Source organism: Echeneis naucrates, chromosome 13 (assembly GCF_900963305.1).
Source record: "Echeneis naucrates chromosome 13, fEcheNa1.1, whole genome shotgun sequence".
NCBI classification, from domain to species: Eukaryota; Metazoa; Chordata; class Actinopteri; order Carangiformes; family Echeneidae; genus Echeneis; species Echeneis naucrates.
This window is the reverse complement of record NC_042523.1, coordinates 22,708,397-22,732,989: the sequence shown is the minus strand read 5'-3', so window position 1 is coordinate 22,732,989 and position 24,593 is coordinate 22,708,397. Positions and strand designations below refer to the sequence as shown.

Genomic DNA, 24,593 nt, shown 5'->3' with positions numbered 1-24,593 from the left:
GTATAATTTATCATTGTAGGAAAATTCAATAGACTAACGAACAGTGCATCTTGTTTTTTGTTTACTTTGTACTTTGTACAGCCTATTTGGTGCAATTCTTTTTTTTGCCATTTTGCTTGAATGGAAAAAGAAATATTCTTTTTTTTTTTTTTTTTTTTAAACCAACTTGCTCTCATTTGCCCTGAAATGACTTTGTGCTTTTGGTATCAAGATGTGCTGATGGGAGAGACGTCCTGTGAGCGTCTGACTGTGGGTGGCAGGAAAAATAAACCACTGACGGAACTCAAAAACATATTCAGGAAAAAGAAGGAAAAAAAACAGGAGTTAACTGTCTCCTGGCCTGCAGGAGAAGAGCAAAACAGTTTGAGATCAACACAACCGATCGAGCTTCAAAGAAGCAAGGCAACAAACCGGTCCGCACTCAAGAATTCAACAGATTAAACATCTGTTTCATAACTCACATCTGGAAAAGAGAGGTCATACACCTGGATGGAGAAAGAGGAAAAGGCAGCAGTGAACAGTTGTTTTTTTTCCAGCTTGACTTCAGTTACAAATTCAAGCAAATTAAACGACCTCCGCAGTACAAATGGTTCAAATGCGCAAAGTAAAAGGGGCAAACTGCAGCAACTTTCCAACTATAGATTACCACAGATTTATGTCGCTGTGTCTCTTTTAATTAAGGGGGCAGTGACTGAGGGTGTATCTGAGTCTGGTGTTGGTCAGAGATAAGAGGTAACAATGATGTGCTGGTTCTCGCTGTCATTTCCCACCATACATTCGCTCAATGTCTTCCTGGTAATGTGTTTTCAGCTCCTTGCGTTTTAGCTTGAAGGCGTCAGTCACTAATCCGGTCTCGGGGGTCCAGGGCTCTGGGCTCAGGCAGATCTTGCGAGGAATCTCAAAGCGCTCCAGCTGGGCTGCAGTGGAGGTGAAATGACAAGAGGCTTGTTAAGCATTTCTCTCCAATGTGCCACTCAGCCGCCAAGCGACGCTTTGAGTGTCACTTACCTGCCAGCGCAGCCTCCGTGAGGACCTTGAGGACCAGCTCCTCCACGGCCTCGGTGTTGCACAGCTCCTCCCATGAGCCTTGGATACCGTACTGGTCGGCCAGAGCCAGAAGGTGCTTCTGATTGGGCACCACAAAGCCAATCACATACGTCTCATCGCTGCAGGGCGGCAAAGGCGAGAGGAGGAGGGACGTCAAAGTGAAAGACGAAGTTAGAAAGGGAGGGAAACTGGTCTGTAGCATGACAAATTTCGGCTGAATAAGGTGATGGGAGCACGAACAAGAGAAAGCCAAGTTCGATGTTTAGCCTTGTAAGGACATGCAGAATGACTGCAGAGAGCGAGAACAGGTCGCGACCTCCAACAGTAACTGTTCAACTATGACACAGAACCAAGTAAACGCTGGGAGGAGAAGAACATTGTTCAGAAAAGGCCAAACATGTTTGTTTTTCACTGTGAACTTCTTTCTGTGGTCTCAAATGGAGCAGCAGGCACCGGCGGCATGTTTAAACTAAGCTGTGATGGAAACCAAGAGCGACGTAGAAGCTGTGATCATCCGTTGACGTTATGTTGAAATTAGATAATATTATCGCGTGGCCATGATACTTTGGGTTATTTGTGTGAGCCACTTGTACAGTCAGAGTATCTCCTGCAGTAGATTTGATGCAGCTCATGTGTTAGCAAACACCTTCACAGATATTCACACATAACTTAAGCTTTGTGTGTCTGCGTCCTCCTCTGCTTTTGCTGGAACCTGTAGATCAGTAAAACCCGTTTTCTGTATTTGTGTTGAACACTTAAAAGGTCTTTAGTTCTTCTCACTGAGAACAGATGTTATTTATTCATTTGTGACCTAAATGGTTTCACTTGATTTTTTTTTTCCTCCTAAAACGTCTGCTGACTGTAGAAAGTTTTGGACAAGTGAAAACATTTCATGGCTGCTTCTCATCTCGCACAAAACACAATTCTACGCCAACACTTCATCAGAAGCACAGCGGTTATGTAATAATTACTGTAAGAGCAGCCGAAGCTTTCCCCTGAAATTTCTCTGCTGTGAAAGGCCGGTTTTAGACTTGCTGCTCTAAATGGCCAAAAGACTTCGGCTGATCAGACTAATTTTATGATTATTATTTTGATCAATACAGAGATCAGAATTATTGAACATTTATTTAACTTTTCTCTACTTAAAGTTTATATAGAATAGAAAAAAAAAAAAATAAGAGTACAGTCCCAGATTTATTACAGGATTTCTCTTACAACATGTGAGCAGCCTAACACACACAGACACACACTGTGTGCTTGTGTACATCAGACCACTCCTATCTACGTACATACCAAACATACCGATATGTACCCAGGAAGTGAATGTGTGGCTGGATTTTGTTGAGAAACAGAATGGGGCTCGGTAATCACTGGAAGCCAAAATCATAGTTTGTCATACCTGCAGCTGCTTCCAGGTGGGAGACATTAAAAACATCCAGCTGGATGTCATGACGCGGAGTTTGACGCACGCCTCAGCTTGTTCGGATACACACCTGTTAGCGTAGGCGCAGATGTTGTCCACCAGCGGGCAGTTCTTCAACATGGCCTCCACCTTCCCGAGGGAGACGTACTCTCCTGCCTGCAGCTTTACCAAATCTTTTTTACGGTCTGAAAAAAAACACCACAGGGACATGCATGTCTGTCTATGAGTGTGCATATTTTTAAAAAAATTAAAAAATAAAAAAATAAATAAAAAAGACGGGATGACAGCTGAGGGATGGATCCATTTTCCACTGAACTCTGAATATCTGACAGGTGCCATCTAGATAAATAAGTTGGCCGACTGAAGTAAACAGGAATGTGAAGTGATTTTGAGAAATGAGGGAAAATCTAAATTTGTGAAACAGTTTCCTGTCAGATTGATAAATGGAATTTGAGCACAGTGGTTGCCTGGATAAAGTCCAGGAATGTGGGGCAGTGTGTTGGGAATTTGTACTTTTAAATGTTGCGGTATCTCATCCAGCTTTTTCTCTCTGCACCCACCAGAGCCTCATCTGAACAACTCTCCTCACCGATTATCTTGAGACACCCATCTTGGTGAAACTCCCCGATGTCTCCCGTGCGGAACCACCGCTGCCCGTTCTCATCCACAAAAAAGTCCTCTTGGTTTTTAGCCTCGACCTTGTAGTATCCCATGGTCACATTTGGCCCACCAACCAGAATCTCTCCTCGAGGATGTGGCTCATCTGTGCTCCTGTAACCACCTGAACGCAGGAGAGACTCTTACATCAGTGGAAGGAAAAACTAATGAAAGATGCAATAAAAATAAAACATCCAATCTTCCTGTTACTTGCAGAATATATATATATATTTTTTTGGCTGATAAAGACCTGACAGCATGTTTACTCTAAATTCCTTTTCCTGCTCTACGAGCCGAGCAGGCAATAAAATCAACTTGATAAGTATCAAGATTTCACAGAGAGCAATAAAATTGACTTATGGTGCCTGACATAAAAAAAGATGGAAGTTATACAGGACCGGAGAGAAAAGTGGCATGCTTCCCTTACAAGGTTATGAAGCAGCTACAGTGATCTCTGACACTATCTGGCCGGCTGAGCGATGTGGAAACTAATGTAGTAAATGCAGGAAAAGTATTTCATGTGAAAAAACGTCCAGTTTTCCACACAGGTACGTGACGGACGGAAGTGTCGTTCCTCACGTGCCTCACGCCGTCGACGTAAAACAAAACAAATCGTGTTGCTGCTATTTAATGTGCTTTGTGCAGTAAGCAGCAGAAAAGGCATTAATAGTAAAACATAATGTGAACAGATAAATAGAAATGACAGGAGGAAAAGCGATGATGGCCAGTCAGTCTGGTGTTTTGCTCGGGAACCCTTCGACGTGTAGACCGACGAACCAGGGTAACGAAACGCTGACCATCTGATTGGAAGACAAGCATCTCTACTGCCCCACAGTGAGATGACTCACAGGATAGGAAAGCGGCAAGGATGAATGTCCCCGTGAATCATGGTGTGTTTCATCGTGTGTGTGTGTGTGTCTCACTCACCCTCCACCCAGTCTTTGAGCTTTATTTCACAGCAAACGAGCGGCCCTCCCACTCTCCCAGTGCTGTAATCCCACACTGGAAGAGACAACACATGATCAGCACACCAGCATCAGTGCATGACATTTATTACCATAGCAACGTGACCTCACTTGTTCCCTCGCCATGGAAACCCCATCCCAAAGGAGCGTCTACAAAACAGTGTTTTCCTGGCTCAAATGACCGCAGCAGAGAGCCGGGCAGCGAGCCACTCTGTTGGGTTTTTCGTCTGCCTGGGAAAACGGCTGGAGGGATTATTTGATAAATGTGTCGGAAAGCGACCAGATATGAAATATGGGCACAAAAATGACTTCCATGAGTGTGAAAAAGCGTGTATGGATTCTCTGCATTCGTATTTATTTTACAATGCGAGCATAAATTTTCAGAGTTTCGCAACAGGATGCCTGGCTCTTCAGAGTACAATGACTTGCTGTCTGTGTTGATTTTTCCCCACAAGTGCATCCTCTTTTTCAGATAACCGACTCCCTCCTCCAGAACCCACGCACCATATATCTTCTTATTATTTTCCTCCAATCCATATTCCCATGCCCGCTCTAAACCCCCCAAAAGTCCTCTTGTGGAAATTCTCTTTTTGTCGTTGTTGTTGTTATTGACACTTCCTGTAATGACTCAGTATTATGATATGATTCCAGTGAATTCATCTTTATCTGGTGGAGTGTGTTACTTTTGGGACGATTTAATTTATACTGCACACGTACATAACAGACTACACATCATTATATATTGTATATTTTAATTTCTTATTACGTTGTCCGGTTGTGTTTCTTTGTCAAATTATGATTTCTAATTAGATAATAAAAAAAGAACACCATGTTGTATCGAGACCATAAATTCTGAGTGGGCGGTTTGATAAATCAGGTAATTTATGCCGTATTTAGATGATGAATAATAAATCTCGACTCTGGTGGGACTCGAACCCACAACCTTTGAATGCCTTCCGCAGTAATCTAGAAGTCCAATGCGCTATCCGTTGCGCCACAGAGCCACATGCACGCATTTAAACTGCAGTAGATCATTCTAGAGCGGGTTTGATAAGCTGCTAATGTACTGAGATTGTAAAATCACCTGACCTACAGTGTTGGAAGCTCAGAGTCAAATTTAAGTGTCATGATTGTGTTATTTATTTCTACATATATAGAAAGTTTACATGTATACAATGTTTGCAGTCTTGTAAGTGTGTGATACTGTCTGACTGTCTGCTCCTCACACTCGCTGATGGTTCCAGCTCCACAGGTCTCCGTCAGGCCGTATCCCTGACCCACCGGGCAGCAGAAACACACGTTCATGAAGCGCTGCGTGGCTGCAGAGAGCGGCGCTCCTCCAGACAGCAGGACTCGTGTCCGACCCCCCAGCAGGGAGCGAACTTTCCTGAACACCAGCCTGGATGGATGGATGGGTGGAGGGAGGGAGGATGTTGGAGGACGAGCAGGTAGGAGCATATAAAAAAATGAATAGTCGCCTGTATCTGCTCTCTACACACCTGTCGCACAGAGGAGTGCTGTGTCCTTTGGTGAACTGCTCCAACTTGTAGTTGTACGCTAGAGTGAAGAGCGTTCGCTGGAGGCAGTTCATCTCCTCCACTTTGGTCATCACGTTCTTATAGATACGATCCATGATCTCCTGGAAACAGAGGAGGGTCGACGGGAACAAAGGTGAGACCGAGAGAGAGAGACAATGACACTGAAGTTAAACCCAAAACTGGTGAGGCAAAAATTTAGCAGTTTTTTATTTTGGTGAAAACATACAAATCTGACGGATATGAGGAAGTACCATCACAGCCGGAGCGGTGACAGTAGTTGGATATTTTACATATTTTATATTTAGGGCCTTTTTGTGTCGCTATATTTTCATGGGAATGATAAAAACTTACCGCAGGACACTTATGATTACTTTATTATTATATATGTATGTAAGTGTGCAAAAAGAATCACAAAATGTCAGATTTAATTGGGCCACAGAATGTTTAGAGGACAGGACAATTGTGTCTTGATACACCAAGTCCAGTACAATGTGGAACACATATGTGTCCTTAAGTCTGGTTGCATAACAGCAAGACTCCCCCAGTGGATTACTCACAACAAGTGACCTACAAAACCAGAGGGAAACGAATGGAATCCACACAGATTAAAAAAAAAAAAAAAAAATTATAAAAAATGAAAACACAGAACTAGAGTCAGCTTCTTCAACATGAAAGAGTAAATACAATCATGGCAGAAATGATAAGGAAGACGAATGGTAAAAAAATGGTGCATCCGTCGTTAATAAGGAAGCTGAATGGCACACAATCACCAAACAAAAGGTTTATCAATGTGTCTAAATCCATTTCAGACAGTGGCCTGGATGATGGATCTGTATTATCCCTTTTCCACATAAATCAGCAGGTACATGCAGTTTTTTTTTTTAACGCAGCTAAATCTGATAACAAAAGCCAATTGACTCTGTTCAGACTGACAACACACAACTGCAATGAGCAACATCACCACAGACACACACACACAGACGGTGGAGGAAGAGTGAGCTGCGTCCTGCTGTGCAAACTGTGATCCGTCACGTCAGATATTATACCAAAGCTCAGAGCGCTCTGGTGTTTGTGGTTGAACATATGATTTTTAATTTTATTTTTTTTACCTCCAAGCTGGTAAAAAGTTCTGCAAAGTTGTAGACTCAGGCAGAAACGACTGACAATACAGAAACTTTCTACACATATAGAGCAGATTTTGAGTGAACGGTTTTCAGATGGTTTAAATTGTTGCCTTTGGGCAGAAGCATAAATCAAAGCCATTGGTGTTATTTTGTTCCTCGGTGTCATCCCAGTTATACTGTATGCATAACTTCACTTGTTTTTTTTTTGTTTTTTTTGGAGTTTCCTGCTGTCAAAGGGGGGTGGGAGGTGGGGGGGGGGGGGGGGCGCAGGGAAGTTGGCTGAAACAGACACATCAAGAATTTTTCATCATCCAAATCAGCAGTGTGTCATCAAAAGTTGGACTCGTAGTTAAATGGGGAAAAGAGCACAAAGAACAAAAAACAATAAGAACCAGCTGGTCCCTGTGTGTGTCTGTGTGTGTGCGAATGCAGTGAGAGAGGAAGTGGACACAGGATTCATGCGGCAGCCAGTTGTCATATCACAGCAAACAATTTGTATGCGTGTTGGTGTGCATGTGTGCGTGTGTGTGTGTGTCGTGGGGATAACCACATGGGGCTTTCTCACGTTCTGTTTACAGCTGTGAATGGTTCCAGACACTGGGGCCCTCTGACCTTTACACTATGACCACTGGGAGATGAGGGGGGGTGGGGGGGGGTCATGTTGTGAGAGAAGGAGAGAATACAGCAGCGAGGCCGGACAGCCTCGAACAAGATCTTCAACAATCTGGCTAACATGGGCAATAGTCTTAAGAGGTTTGTGTCATCGTCCAACAATTGTTTCAATAAAGAAAAAAAAAACAAATAAATAAATAATAATCAGCATCATCTCAGCAGAATCTGAATTTCTCAGCTGAAAATAGTGAAAATTATTATGGCCAGCTGCTGTATTATAACTCGAACCTTAAAAAACCTGCAGAAGAACCAATAACATTGGCATTTTGTCAGCAAGGGACAATGTTGTAAGCCCAAATGTCTCTGCAGTAGATTATTATTCATCATTCACCTGGCTCTGATCAGCATCGATGTAAACACACAAACACCTGGGAGTGAACACAATCATTTTTTGCCTGGTCTCCTGCTGTGTCATCTCAAAGCAGAAATGAGACTGATCCGAAGTCATTGCGTTGCAATTCAAAAACAATCAAAGACACTAAAATGATCAAACAGACTTTCACACATACAGCCAACTGATGGATTCTTCTGAGAGGGAAAATGATTTAAGGCAGATTCAGCCCTCGTGTATTCGAGCACAACCTTTAGTTCAGGTTATGTGGGCGCCCCACCAGGTCAAATTCTTGGAAACACTCAAACGTTCACTTTTCAGCTCACACTGCTTGCTCTACGTTTCATTTCCTCAAACTGTAAACTCCCTCTGAAACTAATAAAGCATTTAAGCAGAGTGGAACTCTCGCTCATCACTGCTGAGATGGATTCATCTATAAAATATACCTCGGGACCTGCCAACCTCACGACATCCCATTTTAATTCCAGCCTATCTGAGAGAGCGTTACTGGCGATAGGAGGTAAGGAGCATTTACGTCACAGTCGGTCCAGAGATAGAAGATGCAGGCCTGCTGGACTCTGTCACTGCTTCTCCATTGCTGGACTACGAACAAAGACAGAGTGGAAATCTCTGCTGCGTCCATTCAAGGCCAAGATCGAGCTAAGTTGGAAACACACAGTGACTCACTGAGGGGGATGGTCTGAATGTTAAGTGGTCTCAGGCAGTATACTGTGTTGCGTACTGTGTGTGATGTACCGGAACAGCCGCCATCAGGGTGGGCTGCAGGACACTGGTGTCTCCCTTGCTTCCTTTCTTTATCTTAGTTGACTGTGGGTGGGAAAAAAAAAAAAAAAGAAAAGAAGTGACAACACCACAACGACTGCACACATCACAGTTGGAGCTTCTTGGTTAAATCGCTGACGTCAACCGCAAGGACTGATAGTGAGACGCACTATTACGCTGCTACATGACAAATGCTCCCCCACTAAAATTAAACTGTGAAGGTTTGACTTACAATCCACTGAACAGTCTATAGAACACTAATGGAGGCTGCTTATTAAAAGCTCTTAACCTGTGCTCACATTTTAACGATACATGACCTGCCTATGTCGACTGTATTGAAACATTCAATATAATATAATGAATATTATTTGACAGGGATTTATGTCCTGTATAGCGGACAGATGTGAGCTTTAGACACAACTGTATCTTCAGGAGAGAGCCGGACTAGCTGTTCCGTCCTGTTTTGTGCACTTGAGTTTTGACCTGACATGAGCAGTGCTTTTTCTTTTGTCTTACTTCACCTGGTCAGCGAGCGTCTGAGGTGAGGAGTAGCCGATCCTGCAGCCGTGGGAAATGCACACGAGCTCTGCGCTTAGCTCCAGCACGTGGGCCAGAGGCAGGTAGCCGATGTAGGTGTCCTCCTCGCTGTGATCACAAATACAGGAACACGTTTGCAATTCTGGGCAGTACGTAACGAGGGAGGTTCACACGGTCAACAAGAAAACTGACTTAGATGGTAAAATCATAACCCCCCTGACCTCCATCCTTCTAACCCTGCCTCCCTTCCTTGAAGCCGCCCCCCCCCGTCTACTTTTAATCAACTAACTCCCTCTCCGCTGCATTTCCTCTCACCCCTGCCTCCCTCCCTAGAGAGAAGCGTCTGTTTTCGTTTTAATGTAAATACTTGTGTTGTACCGTGGTATCAGCCAGCTGACTACTTGCGCACGTGCTAAGCTGACATGGAGCATAAGACGGAGACGTTAATATAAAAGTGCATTTGGGATTTGTCTCGTTTTTTATTGAAATACGCTGCTATCAAACGATCTTAAAGCCAACGGGATGAAACCGAGTCGGCAGAGATGAGTAGAGGGGGAAGTTGGAAACAGATAAGAGGGAATTAATGTCCTCACTGTTCTAATTCAATACAATTTAAAGAGCTTCTTGAGACTCTCCTTGGCATAAATGTTTTGCATTATATTACACGGCAGTCTGCTCTGATCTGATAGAAATAACTGTGAGTGGTATATAATTATCTTTGCAACACTAACTTCTCACCGGATTTCCTCTAAATCAAAGCTTCAACAGTAGTCAACACTTATTTCTGGTCTTGCTGAGAGCTGCATGAGAAGACACCTCTGTCTCATGTCTGTGTGTTAAATAGGAAGCTACAGCAAGTAGCTAGTTAGCTTAGCATAAAGCACCTCTAAAGGTCAACGTTTATATTTAAATCGCGACAAAAACCAACTTATAAACCGGATAATCTTGGAAGAAAAGTTATTCATGTATAAATAAACTCGATCAGAAAGACTTTCTGAAAATGTGCTGCATGTCCAGTCCACAGCTTAAAGAAAAAGGAAAAAGGGTATTTCAGATTTTGACAGTGAGCTTGTGGCGCCTACCACAGATTAGGTATCCGCTCAGCCATCCCGGCGATGCCGGCCATGATGTTGCTATGGGAGATCATGACGCCCTTCGGTATGCCCGTGGATCCGCTGGTGTACATGATGACTGCAATGTCTGAAGGCAGCGGCTGCTCTCGCTGCTGTGCAGCTGTGATGTGAACAGAGAAAACACACAACATACACATGCACACGTGTGAGCTGAACATGACATGATTTGTACATGTTGTATTTATATATCATCTCATCACACACACACAAATCACAGACTAAACTCTTAAGGGTTGTATCCAAAAATGTTCCCATGTTTACATGCTGACCACACAGACGCCTTCTTGGACTAAAAGTTACAGCCTCTGTTATGTCTATGTAGGATAAATGTTGCCTGAAGCTCTGAGTGTCGGAGGCCAAAGAAATACTTAACTGAATTCCACAGAATTTTTTAAAAGCTCACCCGCACACACGAAAAATAATCAGCTGTGACATTAAATAATCAGCCCCCTCTTGGCACAATGGAGAGTTTGTCCCCCCCCCCTTCCTCCTCTCGCTCCATCCTTACCTCCTGATTTCTTCTCCTTTATCTCTTGTTCTTCTTTACCTTTCCTATTTAATTTTGCTCTCATCAGAACTTCAATGGTGGCGCTCTTTTTTCCCGCTTTTAGCATCAGCCTGGATGCTGCACTCCAATCACATTCTTTGTTGATTTCTTTGAGCATGAACGCTGCATTTCTACTGTTTTCCTCATGATCAGTGTAACAGAGAATGAAAAAATGACTGGTGTAAAAAAAGATTTGTCATCTAAAGAATCCTTTTAATGTATAAAATGTGAACTCATATTTGGCACTTCCACTTCATTTATGTAGACTCAATTTAATCAGATTTTTGCCTCGATAGTTTTAATGCCTGTATCTCTGTGTATTCAAATACTGTTAGTATTAAATACTACCTCACAGTTTTACTTGACTGCAGCCTCCTTTACTGTTTAAATGCAGGTCTGACATTTGTGTGAATCCTCAATTTATGGTGATTAAAAGTCTCTCACCTGACGTCTATGTGATTGTAAATGTGATTGTAAATATGTCAGACTGTCAGTTTGAGAGGGTTATAAAAACTGTCTTGGGAGATGACACTACCTTATTTTGGTGTTTTTTTTGTTTTTTTTTCAGGCAGACCTACAGCTGGTCTTATTGTGGCCTGAGGGAGAGCACTAATATGACGTCCCTCTTTCCCGTGATTCCTGCAGCTGTCGTTGTGTGACGTAGATAACAACTGAGACCTAAAGTCAAGACCAAGAAAAGTCATGGCTCCTGTTGCTTGAAATGAAAGAAATGATGAGTCCTGTGCCTTCTGAATAAATAAGTAAAGTTTGAATCAGTTTAAAGGGAGAAAGAAAACATGTTGGGGGTGTTCTGGTTGAGCAGCAGTGATCCCATCATGTGGGAAATGAGAAACTGCTTTTGTTTTTTCCACTCTGTTTAGCCTCATGTGGAGCAAAAGCAGAACTAAGACATCTGAGCACAGCGGGCCCTGAAAAACCAAACAGAGGTTGAAGAGGAAAGAAGCCTAAAGCACCTTGGAGTCTTTTCTTTCTCTTTCCTTTTACTCGGCTGTGAGACACGTAGGAGTGTGTTCTCTTAGAGCTGATGTCATGCGAAGTTTTACAATATTATGTGTAAACATGACCCTCCTCGATATCCCAGTGCTCCATCCTCCCCTCCGAAACCTATTTCCTTCCCACTTTATCGGCACACCACGCTGCCAACTTCTCTTGTTTTGGGTCATTCGGTTCAAGGGGGCCATAGTAAAAGGCGAGAGGGGGTAGAGTGGATCCATCCAATGCACTAACTGAATAAGCGTCGTATCAAACTTTAATTGAGCACAGATGTCAGCACTTCCTCATTCACATGACCTAATGGCACTGATACCAATCTGCCCCCACCCAACCCCCCGACCTCCATGAAAAACCCAACATGACCATCCCGTCTAGAGATCTGTTACTAAGTTTTAAGCAATGCCATCAAAACCACATTGATGAAACACGAGGTTTAGTCAGCTGGGGCTGAAAAAGTCTGAGGCTGAAAAATGCGGAAGTCAATGCTTAAGTGGCAAAAGCTGCAGTTCTTCAAATGGCCACTTGAGTCAGACTCCAAAACTGAGTGATTTATTAAAATCTCCCAATTAAATGTCTAACTTCACAGCATATAAAATAAAAATTCTCAACCTTCCTCCTAAAAAAACCATCACCCATAACAATTTTTTTTTTTTTTCCACTTTATCTCCTCTCTACCTGTACTGCCCTCTCCTGGCAAAAATCACAATCCACATGTTCATCAGCATCAGCGGCCACATCTCTTCACAAGTCTATCACAAGGTGTCCCCCAGAGCTCTGTGCTTGGCCCTCTCCTACAATATTTCTTCACTTTAAGTCGTGTTTCTTAGTTTTCGCCTCTGAAATTTGTGATGGATGAGTTTTACCATTTAGGTCACCATAGCTGTCTCCCCTTCAGAGGTTGCATCACTGAGAGGTGTGACTACACCATTCCATTTCGAAAACTACACACAAATCTGTCCTCCTTTTCCTAGAAAACGAAGGCTCCAACAGATGGATGCAGGCCAATGGGCAGCCTGAGGATTATACTTTACATTTTTGGCAAAGAGTTTAACAATTATTTGAAAGGCCTTGAAACTTCAGGGTTTTGTGGATACATTTTCACTGTTGTCAATGTTCCTGGGCGACAGGACCTGACACAGTGTTCGGGCGGGAACAGCAGGTGACGCAAGGCAGATTAAAAATCAGTAAAATACACGAGCTTACCGTTTTCAGGCCTGGCCCCCAGCTTCTGGACAGCAGCCATGTTGTGGACGCTGATCCCTCGCGGATAGCCGGGCCATGAGGTTGGTGTGTCATCCAATACAATGATGTGCTGCAGCCTTGGAACTTCAATTAGAATAGCCTGACGCACACACACAGACAAAAATGTAAGTGTTGCATATGCATTAATACGAGATGAAAACCAGATTCCTTCTCTGTCAAGTGCGCTGGAATCCCACGAACATCCTCCTCATCACTGTTTGGTCTGAGAGGGGATTTGTGAGAGTGAGCAGGGAAGCTGTGTTTATCACACTTTGAGAAAAGGGCAGATGAAATGCCAGAGCTCCATTTGTTTTCGGGGATTGAATGCCCAAAAAAGCCCCCTTGGATACGGCACGTGTGCTTGTCTTTATTTCTATATATCTATGATGACACACAGCTCTCTTCCTCCGCTTTGATCAGCTCTGCTCCAGTGTTTAGGATTCTCTCTGATGGATAACAGCAGTCTAGATGTGGCGCCAGTGTTGTTGTTCAAGTGATATTTCAAAGTCTGGAACCACTGGGCTCACTGCTTTTTATTTATCAACCTTTATAGACTGAGGTGAAAGGAAATATCTCTCATGAAAGTTTTATTTTTAGACTGTGGTGACATTTTGTGCAGGAATGCTTCATCTGCAAACATTAAACGGTCCGTTTTGTTCACTGTTCACGTTGTTTGTGTATCTTCACCTTGAGTCTGGTCTCCAGGAGCTCTCTGCTGGTGATGATGTGGGTGACCTGAGTCTCGTTCAGCCCATGAGCGATGGCGGGACCTCCCAGAGTGGAGTAAAGGGTGGCCACTGCAACACACACAGTATCTGAATTAGAAATATTCAGTCACGTAACAAAGCAAATAATTCACAGATGAAAATGTAACAGTTCCTGTAAAGACTGAGCACATCAAAATGAATTAATGATTCAGAGGCTTTTAGGTGAAAATGATCCCAGTTAAAGCATTTTCTCTCTTAATGAGTTCAAAGTTTGTCTCTTAATCAAGCGGATGAATAAGCACACGGGAAATAATTATTTTCCACGAAGACTCCATATTTTTGGGGGCACCCAAAATATCAGCTGGACGTTTGTGCCAAATCCGGGGGAAGAATTCATAAATGAAGTCCTGCTGGTGATGTAAACAGACCCTCGATCAAAACATTTGAGGAGGAATGGAAAAAAATCTAAATTATTTTATATTTTAAGTTTATATCACAACTTAAAGAACAAGGCCGTGGTTCACATGTGAAGACGGACTAACTACGTGCACGCTGTGCACATTGCTCAGCATTTCTGGCTTGGCCCGCCCCACGATGATGACTTCACCCGGCACCTCCTGAGGCCTTGGCCGGAGGCTCTGAACTGTTGGGACACTAGCTCTCACTGCCTGATAAACGCTCTTCTGGGGATATAGACAGTACTGGTATGTGAGGGGGCGTGTGTGCTACGACTGAGTACATATGTATGAATGACTGCTGGAATGTGTGCTCGTTACAGCCAGTATGAGTCGGTGTTTTAATACCATTTTTCCTCATCTGATGGTGGATATGTTACAGATTGATCACACTGCATTCATGGGCATCAAAATTTTGTGCTTATTGTCTTGTTGAAAAAGGAAAGAGGCTTTTGTGCACTTCTTTCTCTCTTGAGCCGAATCCTAATGCATCACATTTCATGAACAGCTCACTAGTTTAAAGGCCCCTACAGATATCACTTAAAATATTTATATAACCTTTTTTAAATGTTTGATCCGACCTGACCAGAATCTATCCTGATAGGAAAACATATACTGAGCTAATAAATCAACAAAATGGTCAACTTTCCCAGAAACAATCTGACTGACCTCTGGAGTTGACCTGCCGATTATCACTTTAGAGAACGCAGTCTTAATGATGTTCAGCATCAGCTTCACTTTACAGACCGAGAACCTTCGTACACTTTCACAAAGTCTATGATTCTGGTGGACCAGGTTTGTACCTGTTAGATAACCAATAAAGCTCAACTCTGGTGGGACTCGAACCCACAACCTTTGAATTGCCTCCTCCAGCTTAGTCTAGAAGTCCAACGCGCTATCCATTGCGCCACAGAGCCAGACAGAAGCTCTATGAGTAATAACTCTGAAACTAGAAGCAGAGACAAAAACCTCTGTACAAAATGTCTTCTGAAGTAATAATTCAAAGAAGGCGATGCATTTTCCCATAGACTTCAAAACAGCAGAACACAGGGTGAAGCCTGCTGTGCATCGGCTACAGACCGAAAGTCTACATCCACTTTCAGAGGATTGTTTGACACACCAGGCGGCATGTTGTCGTATTTCATGATTTAGAATAAAGCTCGACTCTGGCGGGAATCAAACCCGCAACCTTTGAATTTCTTCCTTCATTTTTAATCTAGAAGTCCAACGCGCTATCCGTTGCGCCACAGAGCCATGCATATATTTTAGATTTTATCTGCTGGGCAGATTTAATGTGAAAGATATGTTTTTACTGTCAAACTAAAGTTTATGCCTCTTCCTTGTGTGTGTGTGCGTGTGTCTGTGTGTGTGTGTGTGTCTGTGTCTTTGTATGGCTGTGCCGACAATTTTCCTTTTAGTGTTAGGCCTTTATTTGTGATGGTTGTGATTGGGGAATGCATTTTACCACGCTAATAGCTGCAGTGCATAAGCTGAGGCAGAAAAGGGTCAAAGCGTCCCTTCTGCTCTTACATAAGTATCTCATTTCTTCTCATTCACTGTTTTTCCTCCTTCTATCCATTTCACTTTGTTGTGACTCAGACTCTCGTACATATTATATTTTTATTTTAAACAGATGCAGCGACGTCTGATAATCTGGCTGTTTTTTTTTTTTTTTTTAGGACCAGAAAATAAAGTTTTTACTTTGTTCATCTGGTGTAATGAACTAACTGTAAAATGATGTAATCTGTCAGTCTCAAACACTTTTTCTTGTTTCTTCAGACAGACGGATCCACATGAATTATTGAACAGGAGCTGGTTACAGCTGGTTAGTGTTACACGGGCCATTAGTGGTGTTTTAGAGTTGAAATATTTAACAGAAAAAGTTCGGCCGAACTGAATGTTTTTCACATGTGATGCTAATGTTGGATATGTTGGCAGCTGCTGCCCAAAGGGACTCTGTGCTGATTTACTCTTTAATATGTTCTGTTACTACGAGCACAGTCTTTACCACGAGTACACACAACGGTGCTTCAAAGTCCATTAAATCCGCTTGATTGTTGTTGAAGGACCCTTCATTTTTCTCCCCTGTGCTTTAGTTTATGCCCATTAAACTTTCATCGCTGCGAAGAAATACATACAAGCACAAGCTAATAAAGCATCTTTGTTCATTTGTTCTTCGTTCCCTCACAGAACAGTGGCGGGGAGGGGGGGGGGGGATTAAAGGTTAGGAAAGAGTGATGGAGGAAAAAGGCGCGAGGGAGGAGGAGCGAGAGGGAGAGGAGGGAGGGGTGAGAGAGTCTACGTGAGCATCTGATGTTGACAGAAGCATCAAGGAGTCAGCCAAAGGCCCCCAGTGAACTCAAGCACTTAGTGTGTGTGCATGTGTGCATGTGTGTGGGTGTGTGTGGGTGTGTGTATTGTTGTATATTCACTGTATGTTGGTTTGGCAATTTTGCACTTGTCCCTATGTGAGTCACATGAAGAGCAACAGTTGTAAATCCCATAATTAGAGTTTTGGACTTTCACTTTTTTTTTTTTATAAACATCCCAAAGGATCACATGTTCCTGCGTGTAGGCGAAGAAGGACGCCTTCGAGATGCCGCTGAAAAACGCTGAATACCTCACAAAGTTTTCATGCCTCACTATTAAGTGGACCCCCCGGACGTTTGTGAATGTGTTTTGCGTATCAAAATGACTCCTCTGTGTGTGTGTGTGTGTGTGTGTGTGTGTGTGTGTAAAGCTGGAGCCTGATCTGTGTTTAGATCTCACGGCTGGAGGTGTCATGGGCCTCGTTCACACACGCTCACACAGCAGCAGAACAGGAAGTATTGGACAGCCGTGACGCAAAAACGAGATGTCACTAAGCCCTGTCCCATAAACTCCTGTGCCTGTATCAGTGTGGAGATGCAGGGTTGCGGACCCAGTTCCTCAGTTTTCTCTTTTTTCTCTCTTTCTGTTGTTTCCTCTGTGTCACATTTCTTTTCTCTCCTTGTTTTTTTTTCCTAAGCCGTTGGAGTTTGATTTAAAGCTGGTTTATTTCTGGTGCTTTGATCTTCTCGCACGCATACAGCGGCCTATAAGTCATCCTCATTCACACACATTTGGGAGATGTTTTATGGGGAGGAAGAGGCTGATAAGCAGAAATGTTTCTTTGAAGCCGCCGTGCCGTGTAAACTTAATTGAGGATGTCTGTGCCATTTTCTCATCCTTCTTCAGAAACCAATATCATCGGATATTAGACCTCGGGAGTCTGAGCACACGATGATTAGCTGCTATATAAATATAATTTGATTTAATTTGTCCAAGTCCATTAATTGTTCCTCTAAAGTGCAGGTTAAAAACGTTTGAAACAGCAGCTTTTATACTCCGAGGACCTGAGATCAGAGGACAGTAATGTTGTAATGTTATGTAACTGTGTTGTATTGAACAAATCTATCTTTATCACTTCTTATCTTATTAATTCTATTATTTGTGTTTTTGTTTTTCTGTGTTGTTATGATTTTTCCTTTAGTGGTCTGTGAAGCTCTGTCAACAGAATTAACCTGAATAAAAAGTGACCTAAATTTTTAACGAGGTGTTAATATTATTCACTTCTCAGTTCTCTGTGTGCATCTTTTGTGCGTCCACACTCGCACTAGACTTACAGGGGAAGTTGTACATGAAGCAGGCCTGGGCAGCGATGATCCACTCAGCTCGTGTCTCACAGAAGATGGCGATGTTGTGCTTCGGCTGCTGACCCAGCGAGGCCAGACCGCTTCCCAGCTGGGACGCTGCGGCGAAGACCTCGTGATAGGAGCGCCAGCAGTACTCACCCAGCACCACCTGCAGGGGGGAGAAGGAAGGAAGCATTAATATAATTACAAACCAAGTAAACAGAACTACTTCCTCTTCCCAATGCCTCCACATTTCATGATGATCATCAGAAAAACCTCTGGATTTTCACTTCAACACAGCGACGACACAGGAAGCAGCTTCCTGCAGCTGCATTTGCAACGTTATACTGACTCTCAGTGGTGATGGAGTGGGAGTGCAGACACAGTCATGACCGTACGGTGCCACAAAAGAAAGGACTTAAAAGGGTGAGACGTGTTCTCTTGCAGCAATCGGTGTTTCAACAGTGGGGTTTAAATGGATTAGAGGGGGATTAGTGAGAAGGGGGGCTAATTTACAGAGCTGTGCAAGCACCATGTGTATGAGGAAACATACCCCCCCCCTCCCAAAGCGTCTTTCTTGGGCAAAATTTACGCTGAAAACTGTCTGATAGTAGACTGCTTCTTCCTTTCAACACTAATTTGAAGCAGCTTGGATTCCTCCTCTTCAGTTTCAGTGTTCAGTCTTCATTCCCTCTCCTCTCTGTCTCCTCTGAGTATTTTTTAAGGTCAGTGGAATTTAAGGGTGTCTGGGAGAGCAACAAGCCGTCAGTGTTAATATTAACAATGACTGTACAGATTTTCCTGGAGAGAGAAGTTTCTCCATTAGACAGTGGATGAAGGAAAAAGTCACAGTCAAAAGGGTGAGCAATTATAATCATAAATGTTGTTGGCTTGCAAGTTCAAGTGAGGAATTTTGACATTACACAACCTGATTTTGATTTTCGACACAATCTGTCCTTTAAATGCTGTCACAACACATTCATTCCTCAATCCTTTTAAAAACTCTGTAATAAAGGTAATTCTCTTTTCAACTGACTTTATCTCATAAAAAAAAAAACAAAAAAAACAAAAAAAACAGTCCAAAGAGTTTAAAACACGCTGCAGCACAAACTCCTTAATCACTGACTGGAAGCCAATGAAGACTGAAGAGTCTTCAATATGCATTCTGTGTAGTAAATAACTGGGCAAGTCTACTTGTTTTAAAAAGTGATCGGATTGTATTGAAGTCTAGCGGAAAATGGCCCAATTTTATGCTTGATTTGTTAACTTGGCAAATGTTATCACAATGAGTTGACAGTTTCAGCCTCTTGTTTCAAGTCTTATCTCCTGTTTACGGGAAAATAGACCATAAAGCACTATATGCATTGGGGTGTCGCTACTCTGTGATTGACAGGGATAGAAAACAGAACAGCTCAGCTCCACCCCTCACTCCCCCCTCAGCTTTCTGTCCAAGCACAGTTTACTGTGGTTCGAAAAACCTCAAAATCCGCAGTGAGTTGTCACTTATCTGACACATATTAGAATATACAAACTAATTCAAGTCGCTACATATCTTATGTTTGAGGATTTATGCCAAACAGGTTGAGCTGCAGACAGCTTGGAAGTCAAAACATACTAATAAATCAGTATAGAACATACATGATGAGTGACACAGTTTAATCTTAGGTCGACTACACACAGCGATATCTCACCAACCTTCAAAGACAAATGTCAAAACATTAGGTAGCAGATTTATCGATAGCTTTGCTCTGACTGTGTTCTCTGTGGTGTTAATGCCTCTGCTCTCCATTTGACTCGTGTCTCTGCTGACATTTACCTTCTTAAACACCTTCCCATTGTTCTGTTGCTCGTCCTCCTCGCTGATCACCTCTCTCGTGCCGAGGCAGTCTCTGTCGGGGAACCTCGTGGCGGCGTATTCGAACATCTTATCCAGGGTGTCCACCCCCGGGTGCAGCGAGGTCACCAGCCTCTTGGTGGCACCGACCGCTCTGTAGGGCCCCTCGGGACACCCAAGCACCGAGCGGGCCTTCGCCTTCTTGGCTCGCTCTTCCTCTGAGCCGCAAACGTCCCCGACACTGACGGACGCCCAGGTGTAGAGCTGGTAAGGCAGGAAGGTGACGACGGTGTAGAACCACACCACGAGACGAAAGAGGAGAAGCAATGTGGGGTTCAGGTCCTCTTTCAGCCTCATCCTGGTGAAGCCGTGACGACAATGGAGATGAAAAGTAAGGACGAGGATGAGTTGTGAGAGAAAGTTTTTCTCCTTCTTTTGCAGTTGGTCAACTTTTCTTTGTTCCCTCTGGCTTTTATGGAGCCTGTCTCACACTCTGTGGCAAAGAAGCATCCACTTGACCTCAATATCCCTGGAAAATAAAGGTCATCAACATGGCATTATGACAACCAATAAAACGAGATTTCTTTTTTTTTTTTTTAAAAACCAGTTTCAGAATGAGAATGCTCCTGTACTTTATGATGGTCCTGAGCTGTATGCTATATGCATGACAGCACAAGACTCGCCTCAATCTGAAACTGAAACTACTAAATGAGTCACACTTTCTCTGAAACTCACAAAAAAGCAGAAATTAAATTTTTGTTATTGGAAAAAGCAGTGCAACCTCCACACGGGCTTTGTGCTATAATTACTCCCTTTGCTTCCCAGAGATTCTGAACACTATATCATGTATTGTTATTGTCAGAGAATCAAAGTTGAAGAAGGTACCAAAAAAAAATAAAAAAAAAAGGAAAGCAAGAGGAGGAAGACAGATTAGATAGACAGGATAAAAGATTCGGGAGGATGGAGTGGAAAAAGATCTCCAACAGATGTAAATGACATTAAGTGGAAGAGGGTGTGGTAGAGGTTACTGCATGAGGGTGTGTGTGTGTGTGTGTGTGTGTGTGTGTGTGTGTGTGTGTATGTGTGTGTGTGCGACAGGCTCCAAGCTACTTGACCTACGGACCCAGCCAAGAGAAGAACAGGCAAATACACAGAGGGAACAGCTCGTGTTAGCCACGCCATCCTCATTCACCTCATTTCATACCGTTTTCCTGTGTTTCAAAATGTCCGCAATTCTAATGAATTAGGTTTTCCAGCATTAGACGAGCGTGCCATCCCATTAGGAGATACCATAGATTCATTTCGGCCATTATGGCTTACTATGATGATGATTATTTGGCCAAAGTGATTCTTTCATAATTGAGGATGGTCTTTGTCGTTTTAGATATTGCATGACTTCTGGATAATAAAGTTTTTATTTAGCCATTTGAGCCAAATCCACGTTGTCAGTCCATCAACTGTCACACACGCACACACACACAAACACACACTCTGAACAATCTATTTTAGCAACAGTAATCCATTATTCACACAAGAAGCTCAACTTGCTTCCCTGAAGCGCCACGTCCTTCCTCTCCTGAAAATGCCCAGCTGACACACACCTCGTCCCTCAAGTGTCCCTTTGAGACTCATAAATAAATCAAAGATTTTACCAGGGGCACTCTCCTCGACCAGCAGCTGTTCCCTGCGGGATGTGGACGGTGCTGTTGTTCTGCCTGGTGTCTTGTTTCCTGGGCAGGATGCCTTGCCTTCATCACAGCTTCCCAGAAACGCCACCCTTTGTGGAGCAGGGCAGTATCTATCCAGTGATTGTTTGCTGGTTTTGCTGCATCTTTTAGTTAGTTTTTGTTATCTATTTTCTTTTTTTTTTTTTTGAAGAAAGTTAAGGTCGATGAAATAGAGGCCACAGAGCAGACTCTGGTTCAGCTCACATAAACAAACAAACAGGCTCTGAGGAGAAGAATCCAGAGCAGGCTGCTGGCAGACATCAGCTTCTTCCACTGCTGCTCTTTAACAAGAATTTGGCTGGAACAGCTTTCAATATGCCAACCATTTAAGTTTTCCATAATCTTTGCAAAACCAATAAAAAACAAGCTGTCCTATGAACAGCTTGTTGGACTCTTACTGGTATTCACCCACACATTTCTCCACTATCCACAAGACAATATGTTAGGTTGTGCGTCAACAATAAGTTGAATCTATTTTTCACACGTGACGCCGAGTCTGATGCCTGAACTTGTGTATTGGCAGAAACAGAGAAACATTATACAAACAACAACAACAACAAACAACAAACATCTATAAGAAACATTATAGATGAACACAGACTCTGATGTTGAGATCTTGAGTTGACACACATCACTCCCTCCCATGACAGACCATAAACCAAAGAGAGGAAGCAGACTGGGGGATTTTTTTTTTTAGAGAGAGCAAAGCACACGCTTCGTGACTTGTCTCAGCAGAAGGGTCAACAAAAGGTTAAGATCCTGGGTTGCGCCACAGCAGCACGGCAGGCTCTGCTCTAATCTCTAAACTTAAACAATGAGAAACAGCCACAATGTGCAAAACAAGGAGCGGCCTTATGGGGGGGCTTTAAGCAACAAGAAAGCCCTTTGCAGGCAGCCTCCACTCTGGATTAACTGAGAAATATTGTGGCATGGTCTACGTAGCGGTGGGGTGAGCTGGTATGTGTGTGTGTGTGTCTGTGTGTGTGTGTGAGGGAATCATTGCTTCCTCAAGAGATTGTGTGAATGGGGTCTTTTGTGTGCCGACGTCATCGTGCCTTCACCCACTCAGCTAAGCAGGCAGGCTGAAGTCTTGCAGAAACTTCAACACGTCTATTGTGGCGAGACGACGCACCAACACACGCTCCAGTCCCGAACGGGGTCAGACTGCGTGCGTGTGCACAGAGGAAGCGCATGTGTGGGGGTGTTTGTGCGTGTGGGTAGGGGATGTGTGGGTGCACAACAATTTTTTCTTTTTGCACACACGTTTCGAACAGTGACATACTCAAAGGCGTGTAAAACAACTAAAGAGTTTTAAGCGCGATTTCACCGAGAATAAAAGCACAAAAACACAACTGGTTGGATTACGTGGATCAGACCGAAGCTTTTCTATGATTTTGTGTGTTTATTGTGTATATATGGTGAAATTCTGCCAAACCTGCCAGTCACAAACCTGTTCCTGTTTTTATACCACAAACTATCTTAATCCCCTGATTTGGAAGTGAAACAGTTGCAGTAGCAGCTATGAACCCGTCATTTGCATTTAGCTATTACAGGTACAAAGAGAAAAACAAATGTCTGCCTAACAACAGACGGAGATATTAAAACTGTTTACACAATGAACTTGCGTGACTCGTTCTAATAAAGGAGACTTCCATAAAGTGTTCTGTTTGCATCTTGTCATCTCTGTTAACCTCAGTTAACCTCATCTCTGTAAATAATGTAAAGCAGCTTCAAGTTGTAAAACTTTTGGAGGCTTATTCAGTTCTAGACGGTAAATAAAATTCAGTCTGCCTCCATTTGTCTGCATTCTATAACGATAAAGAGGTCACAGGATGTTTAAAAAGTTCATTACTGACTTTAAAAATACTGTTCATAAATACTTAAACACTCATCCTGACTTTAAAAAAAAAGCTTTTAATGTATATTTTAATGATCAATAATGTAGAAGGGTCAAATAACATTTTGGACTTAATAATATTGTAATATTTTAAAAAGTGATCTTTCATTAAGACACAGAAGTTAAATCATCAGACAACCAGCAATGACAACATCATTTCCGGTTCAGACTTTCGAAATAAAACATTTAAAACGCGATTTTCATCGCTGCAAACGTGAATTTATCTGATTTGTATATTTATTTAAAAAAAATTATTGCTTTAAGAGATCGTCTGTGAAATTTAACTGACAAATATTTTCCCAGAAGAAAAACTTTAACAATGGGCTCATCTGCAGAAAATAGCCCGGTAATCTCCAGTTTTCTCTTGTCACTTTAAACATCAGTTCATTTTATCCGCTTTAAAGAGAAATTATAAAAACTGTGAACGAATAAAACGAACAGCTCCGACCATTTCTTCTTGACCGGAACTATCAGTCTTCTCTTATTCTGCCGCAGCAACTCGCACATCTGAAAAAAAAACCTGCACCTGAGCTGGAGGAGGAGACTCACCGGGGGACGGTCCAGGGCTCGGTCCGGGGTCGGTCCGGAGGTCAGTCCGGAGCTCGGTCCGGAGGACGGTCCGGGGTACGGTCCGGGGGTCAGTCCAGAGGTCAGTCCGGGGCTCGGTCCGGGGTCGGTCCGGAGGTCAGTCCGGAGCTCGGTCCGGAGGACGGTCCGGGGGTCAGTCCGGGGCTCGGTCCGGGGTCGGTCCAGGGACGGTCCGGAGGTCAGTCCGGAGCTCGGTCCGGGGTACGGTCCGGGGTACGGTTCGGAGGTCGGTCCGGGGGTCAGTCCGGGGGTCAGTCCGGAGGTCAGTCCGGGGGACGGTCCGGGGGTCAGTTCGGAGGTCGGTCCGGGGGTCGGTCCGGGGGTCAGTCCGGAGGTCAGTCCGGGGCTCGGTCCTGGGCTCGGTCCGGGGCTCAGGTTCCGGGAGAAGCAGCGGCAGCTTCCAGAGACACGAGTTCATCCATCCGGCTCTGAATTAGATTTGGCCGGTGATAACGCGCTCGCGCTTTCATGTGAAGAAGCCGGAAGTGATTTGGGAACGACGATTTTTTTTTTTTTTTTTTTGAGGGGGGGTCATTCTCTGCGTTATGATTGGACTCACGGAGGTGGCGCGTGCTATGGGCCGGGCTCGAGGTGACTGCACGCGGGTTACTGACGGTCACACAGAGCGGGGGGAGGCTGCAGGCACGCGACAGAAAGAGAGAGAGACTTTAATCGGAAACACTGATGATAAAAGTACTTTGTGTTTATTATGATGTTTA

At 43.4% G+C, this 24,593-nt stretch overlaps 1 protein-coding gene and 3 non-coding genes across 4 annotated transcripts; all 4 read right to left on the bottom strand.

Moving 5' to 3' along the window:
• Positions 1–116: 116 nt before the first annotated feature.
• acsl3a (acyl-CoA synthetase long chain family member 3a) lies at positions 117–23,952 on the bottom strand. The gene is made up of 15 exons (XM_029516986.1): positions 23,836–23,952; positions 19,645–20,191; positions 17,820–17,997; positions 13,701–13,810; positions 12,975–13,113; positions 10,160–10,310; positions 9,062–9,185; positions 8,514–8,585; positions 5,592–5,731; positions 5,319–5,491; positions 4,055–4,129; positions 3,060–3,251; positions 2,541–2,655; positions 1,009–1,166; positions 117–917 (listed from the first exon to the last, which is right to left on the bottom strand). Exons 2-15 carry the CDS (start codon positions 20,017–20,019, stop codon positions 760–762), a joined length of 2,160 nt encoding a protein of 719 aa, XP_029372846.1. The 5' UTR covers positions 20,020–20,191; positions 23,836–23,952; the 3' UTR covers positions 117–759.
• trnar-ucu (transfer RNA arginine (anticodon UCU)) lies at positions 5,008–5,096 on the bottom strand. Its single transcript is given in 2 exon segments — positions 5,008–5,043; positions 5,060–5,096. It is a non-coding gene; the product is annotated as a tRNA-Arg (tRNA).
• trnar-ucu (transfer RNA arginine (anticodon UCU)) lies at positions 15,001–15,092 on the bottom strand. The gene is given in 2 exon segments: positions 15,001–15,036; positions 15,056–15,092. It is a non-coding gene; the product is annotated as a tRNA-Arg (tRNA).
• Positions 15,337–15,429, bottom strand: trnar-ucu (transfer RNA arginine (anticodon UCU)). Its single transcript has 2 exons — positions 15,393–15,429; positions 15,337–15,372 (listed from the first exon to the last, which is right to left on the bottom strand). It is a non-coding gene; the product is annotated as a tRNA-Arg (tRNA).
• Positions 23,953–24,593: the final 641 nt, after the last annotated feature.